At 44.8% G+C, this 24,219-nt stretch overlaps 1 protein-coding gene across 1 annotated transcript in view; it reads left to right on the forward strand.

Annotated features, from left to right (window-relative positions):
• LOC121546976 (ankyrin repeat and fibronectin type-III domain-containing protein 1) overlaps window positions 1–24,219 on the forward strand; it is a 64,135-nt gene that overhangs the window by 30,740 nt on the left and 9,176 nt on the right. Inside the window, exons 7-11 of the mRNA XM_045209684.1 lie at window positions 14,379–14,486; window positions 22,651–22,750; window positions 23,016–23,148; window positions 23,438–23,557; window positions 23,830–24,045. Coding sequence (XP_045065619.1) covers window positions 14,379–14,486; window positions 22,651–22,750; window positions 23,016–23,148; window positions 23,438–23,557; window positions 23,830–24,045 — 677 coding nt within the window. The remainder of the gene's footprint in view (window positions 1–14,378; window positions 14,487–22,650; window positions 22,751–23,015; window positions 23,149–23,437; window positions 23,558–23,829; window positions 24,046–24,219) is intronic.

Genomic DNA, 24,219 nt, shown 5'->3' on the forward strand with positions numbered 1-24,219 from the left:
ACCATAATTTACAAATAAATTCATAAAAAAATCCTACAATGTGATTTTCTGGATTTTTTTTTCCTCATTTTGTCTTTCATAGTTGACGTGTACCTATGATGAAAATTACAGGCCTCTCTCATCTTTTTAAGTGGGAGAACCTGCACAATTGGTGGCTGACTAAATACTTTTTTTCCCCACTGTATACTGAGATCATGTGAGATCATGTGATACTTAGCTTGCAGACAGGTGGACTTTATTTAATTAATTATGTGACTTCTGAAGGTAATTGGTTGCAACAGATCTTATTTAGGGGCTTCATAGCAAATGGGGTGAATACATATGCACGCACCACTTTTACGTTATTTTATTTTTATTTTATTTTTTTCACTTCACCAATTTGGACTATTTTGTGTATGTCTATTACATGAAATCCAAATAAAAATGCATTTAAATTACAGGTTGTAATGCAACGAAATAGAAAAAACGCCAAGGGGGATGAATACTTTTGCAAGGCATTGTATACCAATGAGTGTATGCATTTGTCTGTGCAAGTCTGTATAGTGTGCGTACTCTGTACATAATGTTTGTAAGTGAGTGTTTGTATATCTCCCTGTATACACGAGAGAAAGAGAGAGATAGATACAGTGAGGGAAAAAAGTATTTGATCCCCTGCTGATTTTGTACGTTTGCCCACTGACAAAGAAATGATCAGTATATAATTTTAATGGTAGGTTTATTTGAACAGTGAGAGACAGAATAACAACAAAATAATCCAGAAAAATGCATGTCAAAAATGTTATAAATTGATTTGCATTTTAATGAGGGAAATAAATATTTGACCCCCTCTCAATCAGAAAGATTTCTGGCTCCCAGGTGTCTTTTATACAGGTAACGAGCTGAGATTAGGAGCACACTCTTAAAGGGAGTGCTCCTAATCTCAGCTTGTTACCTTTATACAAGACACCTGTCCACAGAAGCAATCAATCAATCAGATTCCAAACTCTCCACCATGGCCAAGACCAAAGAGCTCTCCAAGGATGTCAGGGACAAGATTGTAGACCTACACAAGGCTGGAATGAGCTACAAGACCATCGCCAAGCAGCTTGGTGAGAAGGTGACAACAGTTGGTGCGATTATTCGCAAATGGAAGAAACACAAAATAACTGTCAATCTCCCTCGGCCTGGGGCTCCATGCAAGATCTCACCTCGTGGAGTTGCAATGATCATGAGAACAGTGAGGAATCAGCCCAGAACTACACGGGAGGATCTTGTCAATGATCTCAAGGCAGCTGGGACCATAGTCACCAAGAAAACAATTGGTAACACACTACGCCGTGAAGGACTGAAATCCTGCAGCGCCCGCAAGGTCCCCCTGCTCAAGAAAGCACATATACAGGCCTGTCTGAAGTTTGCCAATGAACATCTGAATGATTCATAGGAGAACTGGGTGAAAGTGTTGTGGTCAGATGAGACCAAAATCAAGCTCTTTGGCATCAACTCAACTCGCCGTGTTTGGAGGAGGAGGAATGCTGCCTATGACCCCAAGAACACCATCCCCACCGTCAAACATGGAGGTGGAAACATTATGCTTTGGGGGTGTTTTTCTGCTAAGTGGACAGGACAACTTCACCGCATCAAAGGGACGATGGACGGGCCATGTACCGTCAAATCTTGGGTGAGAACCTCCTTCCCTCAGCCAGGGTATTGAAAATGGGTCGTGGATGGGTATTCCAGCATGACAATGACCCAAAACACACAGCCAAGGCAACAAAGGAGTGGCTCAAGAAGGAGCACATTAAGGTCCTGGAGTGGCCTAGCCAGTCTCCAGACCTTAATACCATAGAAAATCTGTGGAGGGAGCTGAAGGTTCGAGTTGCCAAACGTCAGCCTCGAAACCTTAATGACTTGGAGAAGATCTACAAAGAGGAGTGGGACAAAATCCCTCCTGAGATGTGTGCAAACCTGGTGGCCAACTACAAGAAATGTCTGACCTCTGTGATTGCCAACAAGGGTTTTGCCACCAAGTACTAAATAATGTTTTGCAGAGGGGTCAAATACTTATTTCCCTCATTAAAATGCAAATCAATTTATAACATTTTTGACATGCGTTCTTCTGGATTTTTGTTGTTGTTATTCTGTCTCTCACTGTTCAAATAAACCTAATATTAAAATTATAGACTGATCATGTCTTTATCAGTGGGCAAACGTACAAAATCAGCAGGGGATCAAATACTTTTTTCCCTCACTGTAGATAGAGACTGCCAGGCTTTCCCTCTCTCTACCCCCACCCACCCACTTCCCCTCCAAGCTAATTTCGATGGTTTCGTGTTTGTGTTTTCCATTTGGGCCACCACTGGAAATATTTGCATGTCAGTGAGAGCTGTGGCAGTAAAGGCCCAACAGTGAGGCCCTTATACGAGGACCACTCTCTCCGCTGGGGCCATTAAAGAGGCTAGTTGTCCAGTCAGGACAGGAACCTTTCCTGGAATAGAGCTCACGGTGTTTCACCCAGCCTCCAGGGGCCCACAGGGGATAACCAAGACGCCCCTGTTGCTGCCGTCTTATCACCAGCACATCGTCCTCCCTCCTTCTTCTACTCCTCCACGGGACACTGCTGGCATGCTCTCTCCATCTAGAGGGAGAGTCTATGCAAACCTGTTTACCCCTGTGTATACAGTGGGACTGAGGGAGGGAGTATGTTGGGGGGGAGGGATGTGTAGTGTGTTTGTCTGTATAGTGTGTGTGTGTGTGTGTGTGTGTGTGTGTGTGTGTGTGTGTGTGTGTGTGTGTGTGTGTGTGTGTGTGGGGGTGTATTTGTTTATTTGGATCCCCATTAGCTTTTGTCTTGAAATATACAGACAGATGGATTAAAAGTAAGTTTACATTATAATACTTTATAGCATTCCTAGAAGGCATGGATTATTGAGTCATTGTTAGTTCTACACTAAAGACATGACTCTGCCGTTGTGCTGTAAAATTTGTGTAATCAATTCTATACAATAGTTTATACTGGATTAAGTGTACACTTTCGTTAAATGTAACTTTGTTAGTTATGTTCCAACATTCCCTCAAACTTGTGCCAATATCAGTTATTTTTAAGTCTTGGTTCCAGTAGTTTTGTACACTAAACAAAAATATAAACGCAACATGTAAAGTTTTGGTCCCATGTTTCATGAGCTGAAATAAAAGATCCCAGAAATGTTCCATATGCACAAAAAGCTTATTTCTCTCAAATGTTGTGCAAAAATGTATTTACATCCCTGTTAGTGAGCATTTTTCCTTTGCCAAGATAATCCATCCACCTGGCAGGTGTGGCATATCAAGAAGCTGATTAAACAGCATGATCATTACACCGGTGCACCTTGTGCTGGGGACAATAAATGAATTTCTCTACCATAAGCCGCCTTCAACATCGTTTTAGAGAATTTGGGAGTATGTCCAACCGTCCTCACAACTGCAGACCACATGGTATGGGCAGGCATAAGCTATGGACGAGATCCTGAGGCCCATTGTCGTGCCATTCATCCGCCGCCATCACCTCATGTTTCAGGATGATAATGCACGGCCCCTGTACACAATTCGTGATAGCTGAAAATATCCAAGCTTCCATTGCCTGCATACTCACCAGACATGTCACCCATTGAACATGTTTGGGATGCTCTGGATTGACGTTTAATTAGATCTGCTTTCTTATTGTTGAGGAATGGGGAAAAAATATATTCATATATTTGTTGTTTGCTGTCACTTATTAAGCATCTTATGTATTTGATATTTTTTGTGGTCCTGTCTAATTCTTTCTGCAAGCGGTTCAATTGCCAGTGTCACTGGCCTGTTTCTACCAAAGTGGAATTGTGTTTTGTGACATTTTTACAAATTAATTAAAAATAGAAATACAAAGTTGAAATGTCTTGAGTCAATAAGTATTCAACCCCTTTGTTATGGTAATCATAAATCAGTTCAGGAGTAAAGATGTGCTTAACAAGTCACATAATAAGTTGCATGGACTCACTCTGTGTGCAATAACAGGGAGGTTTTCCAATGCCTCACAAAGAAGGGCACCTATTGGTAGATGGGTAAGAAGCAGACATTGAATATCCCTTTGAGCATTGGGGAAGTTAATAATTACACTTTGGATGGTGTATCAATAGACCCAGTCACTACAAACATGCAGGCGTCCTTCCTAACTCAGTTGCCGGAGAGGAAGGAAACCGCTCAGGGATTTCACCATGAGACCAATGGTGACTTTAAAACAGTTACAGAGTTTAATGGTGGTGATAGGAAAAAACTGAGAATGGATCAACAACATTGTAGTTACTCCAAAATACTAACCTAATTGACAGTGTGAAAGGAAGGAAGTCTGTACTGAATCAAAATATTCCAAAATATGCACCCTGTTTGCAATAAGGCACTAAGGTAATACTGCAAAGATTGTGGCAAATCAATTAACTTTTTTCATTATGGTGTATTCTGTGTAGATGGGTGAGAAAAAATCCATTTTGAATTCAGGATGTAACACAACAAAATGTGGAATAAGTCAATGGGTATGAATACTTTCTAAAGGCGCTGTACAGTGGGGAAAAAAGTATTTAGTCAGCCACCAATTGTGCAAGTTCTCCCACTTAAAAAGATGAGAGAGGCCTGTAATTTTCATCATAGGTACACGTCAACTATGACAGACAAATTTAGATTTATTTTTCCAGAAAATCACATTGTAGGATTTTTTATGAATTTATTTGCAAATTATGGTGGAAAATAAGTATTTGGTCACCTACAAACAAGCAAGATTTCTGGCTCTCACAGACCTGTAACTTCTTCTTTAAGAGGCTCCTCTGTCCTCCACTCGTTACCTGTATTAAGGCACCTGTTTGAACTTGTTATCAGTATAAAAGACACCTGTCCACAACCTCAAACAGTCACACTCCAAACTCCACTATGGCCAAGACCAGAGAGCTGTCAAAAGACACCAGAAACAAAATTGTAGACCTGCACCAGGCTGGGAAGACTGAATCTGCAATAGGTAAGCAGCTTGGTTTGAAGAAATCAACTGTGGGAGCAATTATTAGGAAATGGAAGACATAGAAGACCACTGATAATCTCCCTCGATCTGGGGCTCCACGCAAGATCTCACCCCGTGGGGTCAAAATGATCACAAGAACGGTGAGCAAAAATCCCAGAACCACACGGGGGGACCTAGTGAATGACCTGCAGATAGCTGGGACCAAAGTAACAAAGCCTACCATCAGTAACACACTACGCCGCCAGGGACTCAAATCCTGCAGTGCCAGACGTGCCCCCCTGCTTAAGCCAGTACATGTCCAGGCCCGTCTGAAGTTTGCTAGAGTGCATTTGGATGATCCAGAAGAGGATTGGGAGAATGTCATATGGTCAGATGAAACCAAAATATAACTTTTTGGTAAAAACTCAACTCGTTGTGTTTGGAGGACAAAGAATGCTGAGTTGCATCCAAAGAACACCATACCTACTGTGAAGCAGGGGGGTGGAAACATCATGCTTTGGGGCTGTTTTTCAGCAAAGAGACCAGGACGACTGATCCGTGTAAAGGAAAGAATGAATGGGGCCATGTATCGTGAGATTTTGAGTGAAAACCTCCTTCCATCAGCAAGGGCATTGAAGATGAAACATGGCTGGGTCTTTCAGCATGACAATGATCCCAAACACACCGCCCGGGCAGCGAAGGAGTGGCTTCGTAAGAAGCATTTCAAGGTCCTGGAGTGGCCTAGCCAGTCTCCAGATCTCAACCCCATAGAAAATCTTTGGAGGGAGTTGAAAGTCTGTGTTGCCCAGCGACAGCCCCAAAACATCACTGCTCTAGAGGAGATCTGCATGGAGGAATGGGCCAAAATACCAGCAACAGTGTGTGAAAACCTTGTGAAGACTTACAAAAATGTTTGACCTGTGTCATTGCCAACAAAGGGTATATAACAAAGTATTGAGAAACTTTTGTTATTGACCAAATACTTATTTTCCACCGTAATTTGCAAATAAATTCATAAAAAATCCTACAATGTGAGTTTCTGGAAAAGAAATCTCATTTTGTCTGGCATAGTTGACGTGTACTTATGATGAAAATTACAGGCCTCTCTCATCTTTTTAAGTGGGAGAACTTGCACAATTGGTGGCTGACTAAATACTTTTTTCCCCCACTGTATATACTATTTCATATTACATTCATTATTTCAGCTGGAAAGTTGAAAGCTTCCAAAGTTTTGAATAGAAAATACCATTCAAGACGGTCGAAAGCCTTTTCGGCATGAACAGCCATTATTGATAAATCTATATCTTGTTTTTTTAGCGTATGGTATTAAACTGAAACATGTTCTTGTATTTGTTAGTAAGTGTTTATTTTGTTATAAACCCTGTTTGATTTATATGTACAGTATCAAGTCTGGTAAGAATTTTGCCATTCTATTGCTTATGAGCTTTGTTATTATTTTAATTCGCTCTGGCTATCTACTCCGATTTCAGAGCGGAGAATAACTGACAAATCTCAACACTCGTTGAATATGGCCGGTGTCAGTAAACGTTGGCAAAAAAAGTGTAATTAAATTGTTGCCAGCAGCACAGTTGCAGTCACCAACGCTCTGGATAACATAAAAACAGCCTAACCAACTCTGCTAGGGTGAGTAAAATGGTCAGTGTGAGCTGTTCTCATTTGTGTCTGGAAGTAGCTAGCAAGGCAGCCAACGTTAGCCAGTTAGCTTGGGTTCTTGACTGCTGTTGTTAGGACAGAACGCTCGGATCAACCCTACTCCTCGGCCAGAGCGTCCAGTGTGCGCTCTGAACACTGCTTCAAGAGATGGGTGGGGCTAAAGCTTAAGAGGGTGTGAACGATGCTGAATGGGTGTAGACAAAGAAGAGCTCTCCAGTAGGTGTACCCAAACATTCAAAGGCCATTTTCTCAAAAGTGAGGTTACAAGTTTATCAACTTTCAAAGCACAATTACTTTACCATTGTTCCTCAACTGTAGTGTATGATATAAATCAAAATCTAAATAACTTCACAGATCTTCATTGTAAAGGGTTTAAACACTGTTTCCCATGCTTGTTCAATGAACCATAAACAATGAATGAACATGCACCTGTGGAACGGTCGTTAAGACACTAACAGCTTACAGACGGTAGGCAATTAAGGTCACAGTTATGAAAACTTAGGACACTAAAGAGGCCTTTCTACCGACTCTGAAAAACACCAAAAGAAAGATGCCCAGGGTCCCTGCTCATCTGCGTGAACGTGCCTTAAGCATGCTGCAAGGAGGCATGAATGGGCAATAAATTGCAATGTCCGTACTGTGAGATGCCTAAGACAGCGCTACAGGGAGACAGGACGGACAGCTGATGGTCCTCGCAGTGGCAGACCACGTGTAACTACACCTGCACAGGATAGGTACATCCGAACATCACACCTGCAGGACAGGTACAGGATGGCAACAACAACTGCCCGAGTTACACCAGGAACGCACATTCCCTCCATCAGTGCTCAGACTGTCCGCAATAGGCTGAGATAGTCTGGACTGATGGCTTGTAGGGCTGTTGTAAGGCAGGTCCTCACCAGACACCACTGGCAACAACGCCACCTATGGGCACAAACCCACCGTCGCTGGACCAGACAGGACTGGCAAAAAGTGCTCTTCACTGACGAGTCGCGGTTTTGTCTCACCAGGGGTGATGGTCAGATCTGCGTTTATCGTCGAAGGAATGAGCATTACACCGAGGCCTGTACTCTGGTGCGGGATCGATTTGGAGGTGGAGGGTCCGTCATGGTCTGTGGCGGTATGTCACAGCATCATCGGACTGAGCTTGTTGTCATTGCAGGCAATCAACGCTGTGCGTTACAGGGAAGACATCCTCGTCCCTCACGTGGTACCCTTCCTGCAGGCTCATCCTGACATGACCCTCCAGCATGACAATGCCACCAGCCATACTGCTCGTTCTGTGTGTGATTCCCTGCAAGATAGGAATGTCAGTATTCTGCCATGGCCAGCGAAGAGCCCGTATCTCAATCCCATTGAGCACGTCTGGGACACCTGTTGGATCGGAGGGTGAGTGCTAGGGCCATTTCCCCCAGAAATGTCCGGGAACTTGCAGGTGCCTTGGTGGAAGAGTGGGGTAACATCTCAGAGCAAGAACTGGCAAATCTGGTGCAGTCCATGAGGAGGAGATACACTGTAGTACTTCATGCAGCTGGTGGCCACACCAGATACTGACTGTTACTTTTGACCCCCCCTTTGTTCAGGGACCCATTATTCAATTTCTGTTAGTCACATGTCTGTGGAACTTGTTCAGTTTATGTCTCAGTTGTTGAATCTTGTTATGTTCATACAAATATTTACACATGTTAAGTTTGCTAAAAATAAACGCAGTTGACAGTGAGAGGATGTTTTTTGTTGTTGCTGAGTTTACATTGAAGAAAGACTGCCACTTAAATATTGTGGTCAGTTTGTGTCAGTTTGTATTAGCTTGTAAATTAAATTCAAATATAGTGGCTGGTGGTGGTCTACTCGGGGAGTGTGGCTCCACCGAGAAACTGAAGTGAAATGAGTGGAGGCCCCACACACAGCTAAGAGAACTATCCAATGCCGTCCCAGTCACCCCGTCCCAATCCCCCGGACAGAGCCCCTCTCCACTCTCACCAATAACCACCATTGAATCTTAGCAATAATAGGAATAATAATGACTAAACATCTCCTAATCTGTCTAGAACTCTTATTCATTTTAGTTTGCAAGTCACAAAAATATATACAATGACATTGTAGTATAATTAAATCCTTCCTTCTCTCTCTCCCAAGCCAAACCCATCCCTCTCCATCCCCTCCCTCTTTTCTCCCTCCTTTACCCCACCCAAGCCAAGCTTTTCCGAACCTCCTGTCCTTACCCATCCTTACCCACCCTTGCACACCCAAGCCAAGCTTGTCCCAACCTCCCATCCTTGCCCACCATTACTCACCCAAGCCAAGCTCTTTGGATTCTATTGGATAAAAACTCTCCGACCATGTGATGGCAGGTGATGTAAAGCCATAGCAATTTAGTTTCTTCAATAACAATAATTGTTTGATGTTTGATGTTATTGATCATAAATTATGTATGATCAATAACATCAAAGGCTGCACTGTAATCTAACAATACAGCTCCAACTATCATCGTATTATACATTTATTTGAACCAATCATCAGTCATCTGAGTCAGTGCAGTACAAGTTGAGTGCTCTTCTCTATATGCATGCTGAAAGTCAGTAGTTATCTTGTTCTCTGAAAAATGGCATTGTATTTGTTCAAACACAATTCTCTCCATCAGTTTACTAAGAGCAGACAGCAAATTGATTGGGCTGCTGTTAGAGCCAGAAAGGTGCTTTACTATTTTTAGGCAGTGGAATTACAAGAGCTTCCTTCCACGCCTGTGGACACACAATACTATTTTAGGCTTTGGTTAATATTAATAGCAAATAGGGGTGGCAATAGAGTCTGCTACCATTCTCAGTAGTTTCCCATCAACGTTGTCTGTACCTGGTGCCTTATCATTATTGATGGATAACAATAGTTTTTCCACCTCTCCCACACTAACTTAACCTAATTCAAAACAGCAATCATTCTCTTTCATTATTAGATATTTTATTTAAAAAAAATATGATGGTTCAATGTTATCATTTCACTTCTGAGCTTTTCTACTTTACAAGTGAACTAGTCATTGAAATTATTGTCAATATCGAAAGATTTTGTTATAAATGACTCATCAATTTCAATGAACGATGGAGATTAATTGGGTTTTCTGCCCATGATATCATTTAAGGTACTCCAAAGTATTTTTCCATTGTGTTTTATGTCATTTATCCTTGTTTGGTAATATAGCTTCTTCTTCTTTTTGTTAAGTTTAGTCACAAAATGTCGGAATTTACATTGTCAACCAATCAGCTGAGCAGCCTGGCTTGTTTGACACTTATTTTGCGTCATTTCTTTGAACCATACAATTTTTCAATTAATCATCAATCCAGAGGGCTCTAACAGTTCTCACATTTAATTTCGTAATGTGTATGCTTGTCAACAATTGGCATGAATAATTTTACAAATACTTCCAGTGCTGCATCTGGATTCACCTCCTCATACAAATCAGACCAACAAACATTTTCAACAAAAGAGTCCTGAAAAAAACATTTTGTATGATCTCTTATAAATAACTTTTATTTTTGTTACCTTTATTTAACTAGGCAAGTCAGTTAAGAACAAATTCTTATTTACAACAACGGCCTACACCGGCTGGGCCAATTGTGCGCCGCTCTATGGGACTCCCAATCACGGCCGGTTGTGATACAGCCTGGAATCGAACCAGGGGGTCTGTAGTGACGCCTCAAGCACTGAGATGCAGTGCCTTAGCCCGCTGCGCCACTCGGAAGCCCAACCTTTGCACACTCTTGGCCTTATCTCAACCAGCTTCATGAGGTAGTCACCTGGAATGCATTTAAATTAACAGGTGTGCATTGTTAAAGTTAATTTGTGGAATTTAATTCCTTCTTAATGCGTTTGAGCCAATCAGTTGTGTTGTGACAAGGTAGGGGTGGTATACGGAAGATAGCCCTATTTGGTAAAATACCATGTCCATATTATGGCAAGAACAGCTCAAACAACAAAAGAGAAATGACAATCCATCATTACTTTAAGACATGAAGGTCAATCAATCCGGAAAATGTCAAGCGCTATGATGAAACTGGCTCTCATGAGGATCGCCACAGGAAAGGAAGACCCAGAGTTACCTCTGCTGCAGATGATAAGTTCATTGGAGTTACCAGCCTCAGAAATTGCAGCCCAAATAAATGCTTCAGAGTTGAAGTAACAGACACATCTCAACATCAACTGTTCAAAGGACACTGCGTGAATCAGGCCTTCATGGTCGAATTGCAGAAAAGAAACCACTACTAAAGGACACCAATAAGAACAAGAGACTTGCTTGGGCCAAGAAACACGAGCAATGGACATTAGACAGGTGGAAATCTGTCCTTTGGTTTGATGAGTCCAAATTGGAGATTTTTGGTTCCAACCGCTGTGTCTTTGTGAGACGCAGAGTAGGTGAACGGATGAAGCATGGAGGAGGAGGTGTGATGGTGTGGGGGTGCTTTGCTGGTGACACTGTCAGTGATTTATTTAGAATTCAAGGCACACTTACCCAGCATGGCTACCACAGCATTCTGCAGCGATACACCATCCCATCAGGTTTGCGCTTAGTGGGACTATCATTTGTTTTTCAACAGAATAATGACATAACACTCATCCAGGCTGTGTAAGGGCTATTGAGATGGTTTGGGATGAGTCGGACGGAAGAGTGAAGGAAAAGCATCCAACAAGTGATAAGCATATGTGGGAACTCCTTCAAGACTGTTGGAAAAGCATTACAGGTGAAGCTGGTTGAGAGAATGCCAAGAGTGTGCAAAGCTGTCATCAAGGCAATGGGTGGCTACTTTGAAGAATCTAAAATATATTTTGATTTATTTAACACTTTAATCCATATGAGTTATTTCATAGTTTTGATGTCTTCACTATTATTCTACAATGTAGAAAATAGTACAAATAAAGAAAAACCCTTGAATGCATAGGTGTGTCCAAACTTTTGACTGGTACTGTATGTAAATTGTAAAGTATTTTGTCTGTAATGTATTTTTCGTTATGTGTCGGACCCCAGTAAGACAAGCTGTTGCCATTGGTGTCGGCTAATGGGTATCCTAATAAATAAAATAAAAAATAATCAAAGGAATTATTTAAATGGGTTTCAGAGATGGCCAGTATATGAATGTTATCCGACGTTAGCAAGTTATTGATTTCATTAACCTTATTTCTAAGGCTACTTACAGTGCATTCGGAAAGTATTCAGACCCCTTGACTTTTTCCCCCAAAATGTACGTTACAGCCTTATGTAATGAATACTCAACGAGAAAAAGGTGTAGATTCACGCGCAGAGCGCGGCAGGTGTTTATTACGCCTTCGCAGAAGGCAGGAATCGTGGTCACAGGCAGGCAATGGTCATACACAGGTAGGCAAACAGGCAGGTGAATCAAAACTAGGACTGTAGGCTATAACTGGTTCTCACAAACGAGCTAGGAAAAGGTTTAGTAGAGTCAAAATGAACAATACCTCACAACTCACAAACAGAATGACCTGAACTAAATAAGGAGCTGATGAGACCAGATGAGTAACTAACACAGGTGAAATCAATTAACAAAAATGAAAGACAGGGATACGTTCAATTACACAAAGAAACAGGGCTGCATTCAAGAACACAAGGTGAACGAAGAAAATAAATACAGAACCTTACACCTTATTCTAAAATTGATTAAATTCATTTTTTTCCTCATCAATCTACACACAATACCCAATAATGACAAAGCGAAAACAGGTTTTTAGAAATGTTTGCAAGTAAAGAAATAAAAATAATACCTTATTTGCGTAAGTATTCAGCCCCTTTGCTATGAGACTCAAAATTGAGCTCAGGTGCATCCTGTTTCCATTGATCATCCTTGAGATGTTTCTACAACTTGATTGGAGTCCACCTGTGGTATATTCAATTTATTGGACATGATTTGGAAAGGCACACACAGTTGACAGTGCATGTCAAAGCAAAAACCAAGCCATGAGGTCGAAGGAATTGCCCGTATCTGGGGAAGGGTACCAAAACATTTCTGCAGCATTGAAGGTTCCCAAGAACACAGTGGCCTCCATCATTGTTATATAGAAGAAGTTTGGAACCACCAAGACTCTTCCTAGAGTTGGCCTCCCGGACAAATTGAGCAATCAGGTGCCTTGGTCAGGGAGGAGACCAAGAACCCAATGGTCACTCTGACAGAGCTCCAGAGTTCCTCTGTGGACATAGGAGAACCTTCCAGAATGACAACCATTGCTGCAGCACTCCACCAATCAAGCCTTTATGATAGAGTGGCCAGACGGAAGCCACTCCTCAGTAAAAGGCACATGACAGCCCGCTTGGAGTTTGACAAAAGGCACATAAAGGACTCAGACCATGAGAAACAAGATTCTCTGGTCTGATGAAACCAATATTGAACTATTTGGCCTGAATGCCAAGCGTCACATCTGGAGGAAACCTGGCACCATCCCTACGGTGAAGCATGGTGGTAGCAGCATCGTGCTGTGGGGATGTTTTTCAGCGGCAGGGACTGGGAGACTAGTCGTGATCGAGGGAAAGATGAACGGAGCAAAGTACAGAGAGAAACTTGATAAAAACCTGCTCCAGAGCGCTCAGTACCTCAGATTGGGGTGAAGGTTCACCTTCCAACAGGACAACGACCCTAAGCACACAGCCAAGACAACGCAGGAGTGGCTTCGGGACAAGTCTCTGAATGTCCTTGTGTCCCAGCCAGAGCCCGGACTTGACCCGATCAAACATCTCTGGCGAGACCTGAAAAAAACTGTGCAGCGACGCTCTCAATCCAACCTGACAGAGTTTGAGAGGATTTGCAGAGAAGAATGGGAGAAACTCCCCAAATACAGGTGTGCCAAGCTTGTAGCGTCATACCCAAGAACACTTGAGGCTGTGCTTGAACAAAGTACTGAGTAAAGGGTCTGAATACTTATATAAATGTGATATTTCAACAACAAAATTTTTTTGATAAATTAGCAAAAATATATAAAAACCTGTTTTTGCTTTGTTATTATGGGGTATTGTATGTAGATTGATGAGGGGGAAAAAAACAATTTAAACCATTTTAGAATAAGGCAGTAACGTAACAAAATGTGGAAAGAGTCAAGGGGTCTGAATACTTTCTGAATGCACAGTATATTAATATGGGCTATTCTTAGCCCTTTCCTGGGTAGCTTATTGGAGATAGACATATTATGAGGAAAAAATAAGAAGCATAATATATATATATTTTTAGCTAATTGTCAGTCAATCAAGCACTTGTGAGTGTCAGTTGGTGTGTGTGTGTGTGTGTGTGCAGTCGTGTGGCATGTTAGACTCCTGCGTCTCTGTGTCTGTGTAGGAGGTGTGGTGTACAGTGTGTTTGTGTACTGTAGGCTATGTAGAGTGTGTGTGGATGTGTGTGTAGGGGGTAGCAAGAGGGACAGGTTTGGACAGACTGAGTGCTCTCAGTCTGCTCTCTCTGAGTGGCAGCAGAAACACACATTGGAGCTGTCTCTTCCTCTCACTCTCTCAGCCAACCACAGCTTTCGCACACTGAGGTGGTTCTCACACACACCACGTGTTTTTGCTCCAGTATTCCCAGGTAAAGCAGGTTTATGATATTGATAGTTCACTGACACAGTCTAAGGTTTAAGTGCCTTGCTCAAGGGCACAACGGTTGTAGGTGGCACCTGAGATATTGATACCTTCACCTACATTTTTATTTATTGTTAATTGTATTGTTTCTGTATGTTTCGGCAGGTTGGAGGGAGATTAATGGTTGCGCACCTCGCCAGCGGGGCCAGAAGGAGGCGCTAGACCAGCTACTGGGACACATTAAAGAGGCGCACCGCCACTGTGTGTGCCACGGTATAAACAGTCCCCCTATCTTCTCTTCTCTTCCACTTCAACACATGGTAGTTAGGTAGAAGTAATCTCTAATCACTGATATAGGATCAGACCTTTCTGAATCCTCCTAAATGTTAAGGATAGACTGGGGCTATATTCATCTGATCCTAGATCTGTAGTTAGGGGAAACCTGAGTCACACTGTGTGCCACACTGAAATTAGCCCCCATCTTTTCATGAGTCAGCCGTTCTCCCTAACTGAATAATGTTCCTGGGTCTCTCACTTGGAGTAGGAGCATATTTAAAGTATAACTTGGAGATATTGTTCAATGCCTCACCATTAGCTGGCTCCCAGTTTTGCATTTCTTTCTAAAACACCACTTATAGTAAATTGGCTCCATGAAAGTCAAGGCTGGATCAAATAGAAGATTTTCACTGTTGGTTGTGAATCCAGTTTCACAACCGAGCAGTCAGTCAGCTCAGCCCCGTAGTGTAATGGTAGGAGATAATATATGCATATACAGTATATATAGTATACTATGTATAATTATATTATATAGTGTATATAGTGCAATGATACTGTGTATGTCATATGCCATAGTAATGGTAGTAGTTGTATGTGCATATATATAGTATAATGTGAATAATTATACTATATACATAGCATAATGACATAATGTGACATGTCACGTATAGTAATCAGGGGGGTAGCAGTGTATACTATTTACACATATAGTATAATGATATAATGCAACATGACATATAGTCATCCGTAATAATCTATATAATAGTCAGCATTCAGTCCCCTGGCCAGGCTTTTCCAGAGTACGCAGCACAAGTTCATGCACGGTAGCCGAGGTCGTCTGTACTGGGTCATGTTTGTTGTTCTTGTAGAGACGGAGCCTTAAGGGGTATAAATTAACACTGACTGGCTGCAGCCCAGTCCCTCTACAGTCCTCCAGGACCCCTGTCTGCTACCAATCCCCCCCACCCCGCCGGCACCCCCTTCTCCAAACACTATTAATTAAACTGTGAAAGGGGCCCTGACTAACACGGGCACCCCAGCGGACGGCTATACCTGTCTGTCTTACTCAGTGTCAGGGCGGTAAGAAAAGGGGGGGGCTCTAGTGGGGGGGTGAGTTGAGCTGCAGCTCGTTTTCTTGTTATTCCACTTCGACTCGTCTCATGAAAGGAAAATTAGTTAATTTCTCCTGAATTGGGGATTTATTGACTTAAGTGGCCTGAGCCGAAGTGAGATTGCCTCAGGGCTTCTGTGTAGGGCCTGTGGGTTGTAATGATTAGCAAAGCACATTATCTCACTTACTACGCCAACCCCCCCATTTGAACCCTAACCCTAAACCTAACCCCTTAGCCTAAAATAGCTTTTTTTCTTTCCAAAATGTCCCCACTTGTCAGAATGTTCCTTGTTTTACTGTCCTTTTGAAGACTTCTGGTCCCCATAAAAACACACACATGCACAGATCCAGCCCACCTTTAGGAATGCACTGAGAATGACTGGTTCCCTCTGGCCCTATGGTCTGCAGCAGAGTGTGAGTGACTGTGTCAACTGAACCCAACCTGAATAGAAGAATACATTCAACCACATTACATACACCTACAGTGCATTACAAAAGTATTCATCCCCCTTGCCGTTTTTCCTATTTTGTTGCATTACAACCTTGTCAGGCGTCAGTGTGTAGCGGTAGGACGGAGTCAGGCGCAGGACACAGAGCTAATAACGTACTTTACTCGTAAATAACAAATGAACATCAACTCCAGGCAGGGAGGACAATCCCGCTCACCAGTCGATAACACCAAACATAGAACAAACACGCACACAACACAGTGGGAGCCAGAGGGTTAAATAGGGAACAAATCATAGACACAATGTGAACCAGGTGTGTACAATGAAGACAAAACAAGTAGAACACAGAAACATAGATCGGTAGCAGCTAGTACTCCGGTGACGACGAACGCCGAAGCCTGCCCGAGCAAGGAGGAGGAGCAGCCTCAGCTGAAACCGTGACAGTACCCCCCCCCCTGACGCCGACACCGGCCTCGGGGACGGCCAGGAGGATGCGGCACAGGGCGAGTCGGATGACGACTGTGGAAATCCCTCAACATGGAGGGATCGAGGATGTCCCGTACCTCAGACTCCTAGAGTGGACCAGCTACCACCGGCCTGAGGAGAGACACATGGAACGAGGGGTTAATACGATACTCAGGAGGAAGCTGTAACCTATAACAAACCTCGTTCAATCTCCTCAGGACTTTAAATGGCTCCACAAACCGCCAACCCAGCTTCCGGCAGGGCAGGCGAAGGGGCAGGTTTCGGGTCGAGAGTCAGACCCGGTCCCCCGGTGAATACTCCGTGGCCTTCACTGCGGTGGCGGTCGGCACTTGCCTTTTGTCGCCTGATGGCCCGTTGCAGGCGTACATGGGCAGCGTTCCAGGTCTCCTCTGAGTGCCGAAACCATTCATCCACCACAGGTGCCTCGATCTGGCTCTGATGCCATGGTGCCAGGACCGGCTGATAACCTAGTACACACTGAAATGGAGAAAGGTCAGTGAAGGAGTGGCGGAGGGAGTTTTGGGCCATCTCTGCCCAGGGGATGAAAACCGACCACTCCCCAGGCCGGTCCTGGCAATAAGACCGCAGAAACCTACCCACATCCTGGTTTACTCTTTCCACCTGCCCATTATTCTCGGGGTGAAACCCTGAGGTCAGGCTGACCGAGACCCCCAGACGTTCCATGAACGCCCTCCAGACCCTTGAGGTGAACTGGGAACCCCGATCAGACACTATATCCTCAGGTACCCCGTAGTGCCGGAAGACGTGTGTAAATAGGGCCTCCGCAGTCTGTAGGGCCGTAGGGAGACCGGGCAAAGGAATGAGACGGCAGGACTTAGAAAACCGATCCACAACGACCAGGATCGTGGTGTTCCCTTTTACGGGGGTAGGTCCGTAATGAAATCCACCGATAGGTGGGACCACGGCCGTTATGGAACGGGTAGGGGTTGTAATTTCCCTCTGGGCAGGTGTCTAGGTGCCTTACACTGGGTGCACACCAAGCAGGAGGAAACATAAACCCTCATGTCCTTAGCTAAAGTGGGCCACCAGTACTTCCCATTAAGATAGTGCACTGTCCGACCGATGCCAGGATGACCAGAGGAGGGTGACGTGTGAGCCCAATAGATCAATTGATCGCGGACATCTAACGGCACGTACATACAACCCTCTGGACACTGGGGGGGAGTGGGCTCTGTACGTAACGCCCGCTCGATGTCCGCGTCAACCTCCCACACCACCGGTGCCACCAGACACGAAGCCGGAAGTATGGGAGTGGGCTCCATAGACCTCTCCTCTGTGTCATACAGTAGGGACAGAGCGTCTGCCTTAGCGTTCTGGGAACCTGGTCTGTAAGAAAGGGTGAACACAAAACTGGTGAAAAACATGGCCACCTTACCTGTCGAGGGTTCAGTCTCCTCGCCGCCCGGATGTACTCCAGATTGCGGTGGTCAGTCAAAATGAGGAAGGGGTGTTTTGCCCCCCCAAGCCAATGCCTCCATGCTTTCAGAGCCTTAACCACAGCTAACAGCTCCCGGTCCTCCACATCATAGTTGCGCTCCGCCGGGCTGAGCTTCTTCGAAAAGAAAGCACAGAGGCGGAGCTTTGGTGGCATACCTGAGCGCTGAGACAGTACAGCTCCTATCCCAGACTCGGACGCGTCCACCTCTACTGTGAATGCCAAGGAGGGATCCGGATGAGCCAGCACTGGAGCCGAGGTAAACAGGTCCTTCAGGTGACCAAAAGCCCTGTCCGCCTCAGCTGACCACTGCAGTCGCACAGGTCCCCCCTTCAGCAAGAAGGTAATGGGAGCCGCTACCTGACCAAACCCCCAGATAAACTTCCGGTAGTAGTTGGCAAACCCTAAGAATCTCTGCACCTCCTTAACCATGGTTGGAGTCGGCCAATTACGCACGGCCGAAATGCGGTCAATCTCCATCTCCACCCCTGACGCGGACAGGTGGTGCCCTAGGAAGGAGACAGACTTTGAAAGAACAGACATTTCTCCGCCTTGACATACAGGTCATGTTCCAACAGTCGACCAAGCACCTTGCGCACCAGGGACACATTCTCGGCTCGTGTAGCGGAGTATATGAGAATGTCATCTATATACACCACTACACCCTGTCCGTGCAGGTCCCTGAAAATCTCATCAACAAAGGATTGGAAGACTGATGGAGCATTCATCAACCCGTACGGCATAACGAGGTACTCATAGTGCCCAGATGTGGTACTAAATGCCGTCTTCCACTCATCTCCCTCCCGGATACGCACCAGGTTGAACGCACTCCTGTGATCCAATTTAGTGAAGAAGCGTGCCCCGCGCAATGACTCTGTCATACTAGCAATGAGAGGTAGTGGATACCTGTACTTAACAGTGATCTGATTGAGACCACGGTAGTCAATGCACGGGCGTAAACCTCCATCCTTCTTCTTCACAAAAAGGAAACTTGAGGAGACAGGTGAAGTGGAAGGCCGAATGTATCCCTGTCCCAGAGATTTGGAGACATATGTTTCCATAGCAGCCATCTCTTCCTGTGACAGAGGATACACGTGACTCCGGGGAAGTGCAGCACCTACCTGGAGATTTATCGCACAATCCCCCTGTCGATGGGGTGGTAATTGAGTCGCCTTCTTTTTACAGAAGGCGAGAGCCAAATCGGCATATTCGGGGGGTAGTGGAGACCTGGTTTGGACTTTCCACCGTAGTTGCACCTATGGAAAAACCTGCACACCTCCCCGAGCACTGATGTGACCATCCCTTGAGAGCCCTCTGTTGCCATGAAATCGTGGGGTCATGAGAGGTTAACCAGGGAAGCACCAACACCACTGGAAACGCAGGAGAATCAATCAGAAAGAGACTAATTCTCTCCTCATGACCCTCCTGCATTTTCATCCAGAGTGGAGCTGTGACCTCCCTAATCAGGCCTGATCCTAAAGGGTGACTATCTAAGGCATGTACAGGGAAGGGCATATCAACAGGAACAATAGGAATCCCTAAACTACGGGAAAACTTACGATCAATAAAGTTCCCAGCTGCGCCTGAATCTACGAGCGCCTTATGCTGGGAATGCGGGGAAAACTCAGGAAATTCGATGTCAATACACATGTGCGCAACAGGGGGCTCTGGGTGAGTAGGGTGCCTACTCACCTGGGATGGTCCACCAGTGCTCTGCCCGCTACCTCGACTCCCTGAGGACCCTCTGCAGCACCGACCAGCAGTGTGTCCTCTGCAGCCACAGTTGGTGCAGGAGACGGCCCCCCTTCCGGTCTCCCTGAGAGCAGCACCTCCGAGCTCCATCGGTGTAGGGTCGGAGGTGCTGGGGGATGGAATGGACGGACCCTGATCCGGACGTCCGCGGGTCGCCAACAGGTTACCCAGCCTTATTGACATATCCACCAGCTGGTCCAGGTTAAGGGTAGTGTCCCTGCAGGCCAGCTCCCAACGAACGTCCTCCCATAGGCTGCATCGGTAGTGGTCAATCAGGGCCCTCTCATTCCATCCCGCGCTGGGAGCCAGGGTCCGGAAATCCAGTGCGAAGTCCTGTGCGCTCCTCTTCCCCTGTCTGAGGTGGAACAGACGTTCCCCCGCTGCTCTCCCCTCTGGTGGATGATCGAATACCGCCCGGAAGCGGCGGGTGAAATCTTCATAGCGCACAGACGCCGCGTCTATTCCTCTTCACTCGGCGTTGGCCCACTCGAGCGCTCTCCCCGACAGCCAGGAGATGAGGGCGGACACGCTCTCGTATCCCGAGGGAGCCGGGTGGATGGTAGCCAGGTAGAGCTCTACCTGCAGCAGAAAACCCTGGCACCTGGCAGCTGTACCATCATATGCCCTCGGGAGCGAGAGCCGAATCCCACTGGACCCAGGTGACGAAGGGGTGGACAGCGGTGTGGGTTGCTGTGTAGTTGGAGGAGGTGTAGGAAAAAATCCTCTCTCCCATCGCTCCATGGTGTTCAACACGCGCTCCATTGCTGTGCCAAGTGTCTGTATCATGGTCGCCTGCTGTTGGACGCGTTCCTCCACTGATCCGCAAGGAATGAATGTACCTGATGACTCCATTTGTGGTGCGTGTTTCTGTCAGGCGTCAGTGTGTAGCGGTAGGACGGAGTCAGGCGCAGGACACAGAGCTAGTAGACAACGTACTTTACTCGTAAATAACAAATGAACATCAACTCCACGCAGGGAGGACAATCCTGCTCACCAGTCGATAACACCAAACATAGAACAAACACGCACACAACACAGCGGCAGCCAGAGGGTTAAATAGGGAACAAATCATAGACATAATGGGAACCAGGTGTGTACAATGAAGACAAAACAAGTAGAACACAGAAACATAGATCGGTAGCAGCTAGTACTCCGGTGACGACGAACGCCGAAGCCTGCCCGAGCAAGGAGGAGGAGCAGCCTCGGCTGAATCCGTGACAAACCTGTAATTTAAATAGATTTTTATTTGGATTTCATGGAATGGACATACACAAAATAGTACAAATTGGTGAAGTGAAATGAAAAAAAAAAGTGTAAAAAAAAAACTTTTAAAAAAATTACGGAAAATTGGTACGTGCATATGTATTCACCCCCTTTGCTATGAAGCACCTAAATAAGATCTGGTTCAACCAATTACCCTCAGAAGTCACATAATTAGTTAAATAAAGTCAACCTGTGTGCAATCTAAGTGTCACATGATCTGTCACATGATCTCAGTATATTTACACCTGCCACACCACTAAGCAAGGGGAAACACCAAGCAAGTGGCACCATGAAGACCAAGGAGCTCTCCAAACAGGTCAGGGACAAAGTTGTGGAGAAGTACAGATCAGGGTTGGGTTATAAAAAAATATCTGAAACTTTGAACATCCCACAGAGCACCATTAAATCCATCATACATTTTTTTAAAGAATATGGCACCACAACAAACCTGCCAAGAGAGGGCCGCCCACCAAAACTCACGGACCTGGCAAGGAGGGCATTAATCAGAGAGGCAACAAAGAGACCAAAGATAACCCTGAAGGAGCTGCAATGCTCCACAGCGGAGACTGGAGTATCTGTCCATAGGACCATTTTAAGCCATACAGTCCACAGAGCTGGGCTTTACGGAAGAGTGGCCAGAAAAAAGCCATTGCTTAAAGAAAAAAATAAGCGTTTGGTGTTCGCCAAAAGGCATGTGGGAGACTCCCCAAACATATGGAAGAAGGTACTCTGGTCAGATGAGACTAAAATTGAGCTTTTTGGCCATCAAGGAAAACGCTATGTCTGGCGCAAACCCAACACCTCTCATCACCTGGAGAACACCATCCCCACAGTGAAGCTTGGTGGTGGCAGCATCATGCTGTGGGGATAATTTTCATCGGCAGGGACTGGGAAACTGGTCAGAATTGAAGGAATGATGGATGGCGCTAAATACAGGGAAATTCTTGAGGGAAACCTGTTTCAGTCTTCCAGAGATTTGAGACTGGGACAGAAGTTCACCTTCCAGCAGGACAATGACCCTAAGCATACTGCTAAAGCAACACTCCAGTGGTTTATGGGGAAACATTTAAATGTCTTGGAATTGCCTAGTCAAAGCCCAGACCTCAATCCAATTGAGAATCTGTGGTATGACTTAAAGATTGCTGTACACCAGCGGAACCCATCCAACTTGAAGGAGCTGGAGCAGTTTTGCCTTGAAGAATGGGCAAAAATCCCAGTGGCTAGATGTGCCAAGCTTATAGAGACATACCCCAAGAGACTTGCAGCTGTACTTGATGCAAAAGGTGGCTGTACAAAGTATTGACTTTGGGGGGGTGAATAGTTATGCACGCTCAAGTTTTCTATTTTTTTGTCTTATTTCTTGTTTGTTTCACAGAAAAATATATTTTGCATCTTCAAAGTGGTAGGCATGTTGTGTAAACCAAACGATACAACCCCCCCCAAAAAAATCAGGTTGTATGGCAACAAAATAGGAAAAATGCCAAGGTGGGGGAATACTTCCGCAAGCCACTGTAAGTTGTGGGACACAGGATTCCATTCCTAACAGTGATGCACCGAGGAAAATAGGTTCTTACTGTACATTCTTACTGTGTCTTCGGCTTGGTAATTCTATTAATCCTTCTTTTGACTGTCTCTTCCTTCCAGAGCAGTGCAAAGCCCCTCCACACATGAGGAAACACTCTGTATCCAAAAGCTTGCGCCACCTCTTCCAGCCCAACAGCAAATTTGTCAAAAGTTTGAAACGGTACATAAGTGCTTTTCTGGTCTCCCTTTACACCTCCATGTATTGTATCTCCTGCCTTCTTCCATCTTCACTTTCATAAGATCATTTCTTTTGACCCCAATAAATGCTACAAATGCCACAAAATATAATCTCAAATGTAATTCTACCTAAAGGCTATTGTTAGAATTAATAGTTCAAGGAGGCCACCATTTTGCTGTCTTGAATTAGCGACTTTTGAGAATTGTTCAAAACTAAGTGACTCTGATTTGTCTCAATGGTCCTCCAGAGGTCTCTATTTGACATGTATATTTTACCAAGACGACAACGTCCTGGTGACGCCTGAGGACCAGATCCCCATCGTAGAGATAGATGACTCCTACTCCAGCTCACAGATGCAGGACTTCCTATGGTTCACTAAGGTAACAAACGCGCTAGTGCCATTCCTCGCGTTTCACATTTTACAGTTTCCACTGGTATTTAGAGATGGTACTTTCTGGTACTAACAGTACTTCAAATAATTCACAAAAATGTCTAACATGCTAACAACCTGATACCTAATGGTACCAAGTGGTGCTTGATTTAATGAGTCCTAGAGGTAATACACAAATATAGGTTGTTACTTTGCGATTACCATTTTACCCTTTACTTTCTAATACCTGGTAATTTCTGTAGCGTAAAAGAAAGTGCTTGTGTATCGTCCATCCCCAGGTGTCCTACCTATGGGAGGAGATTCCGTGGCTGCAGCAGTGTCTCAGCCCCTCCCAGTCCTCCTGCTCCTGCACCCTCCAGACACGCCTCAAGATGCTGCAGGCTGTCTCCCAGCTCCAGGTACTTCCTAACCCATCAATACAGTTATAAACATGACATAACACCTTAAAAACACCTTATTACCACTCATGGTTGTTTATGACTAGTTACGACTGATAACATGGTCAAAACCATCCAATCTTCATCAACACCAACAACTCTTAGCCAAAACCATTAAAAATTGATTAAAATTGGTCAGAACCATCAAATGTTAATTGAAACCATCAGATTCTGGTCAAAACCATCAAAGGTAATCTGTCTTTGAAAGTGTATTTTTGGGGATGTTTTTGCAGGGCATGCTGGGAACTCAGGACCTGGGTCAGGTTTACTTTGAGCCAATCAAAGATAAGCATGGCAACACCCTGCTGGTGTTGCTGAGGGACATGAACGCATGTCCCAGTCTGGACGGAATGAAGTGGACCCAGCTGTGTAAGCTCCAGCTCCAACGCAAGTCCATCACATCCCCTGAGGAGCCCACGGCCTTGGACATGCTGCTCATCACCCTCCATGTAGGTCCCAACCCATTACAATCACTGGTGTTTGTAGCTTAGCACTGTAGCATTAGCGACACTGACACCCTTTTTCTGAAACATTTCAGAATCCCCAGGGACTAACATGGAATAATTTGTAATAGCTAATTGGATTGAATTTGGATCGAGTTTGAATCTGAGGATAATGATGCG

Source organism: Coregonus clupeaformis, chromosome 31, assembly GCF_020615455.1.
Source record: "Coregonus clupeaformis isolate EN_2021a chromosome 31, ASM2061545v1, whole genome shotgun sequence".
Lineage (NCBI taxonomy): Eukaryota > Metazoa > Chordata > Actinopteri > Salmoniformes > Salmonidae > Coregonus > Coregonus clupeaformis.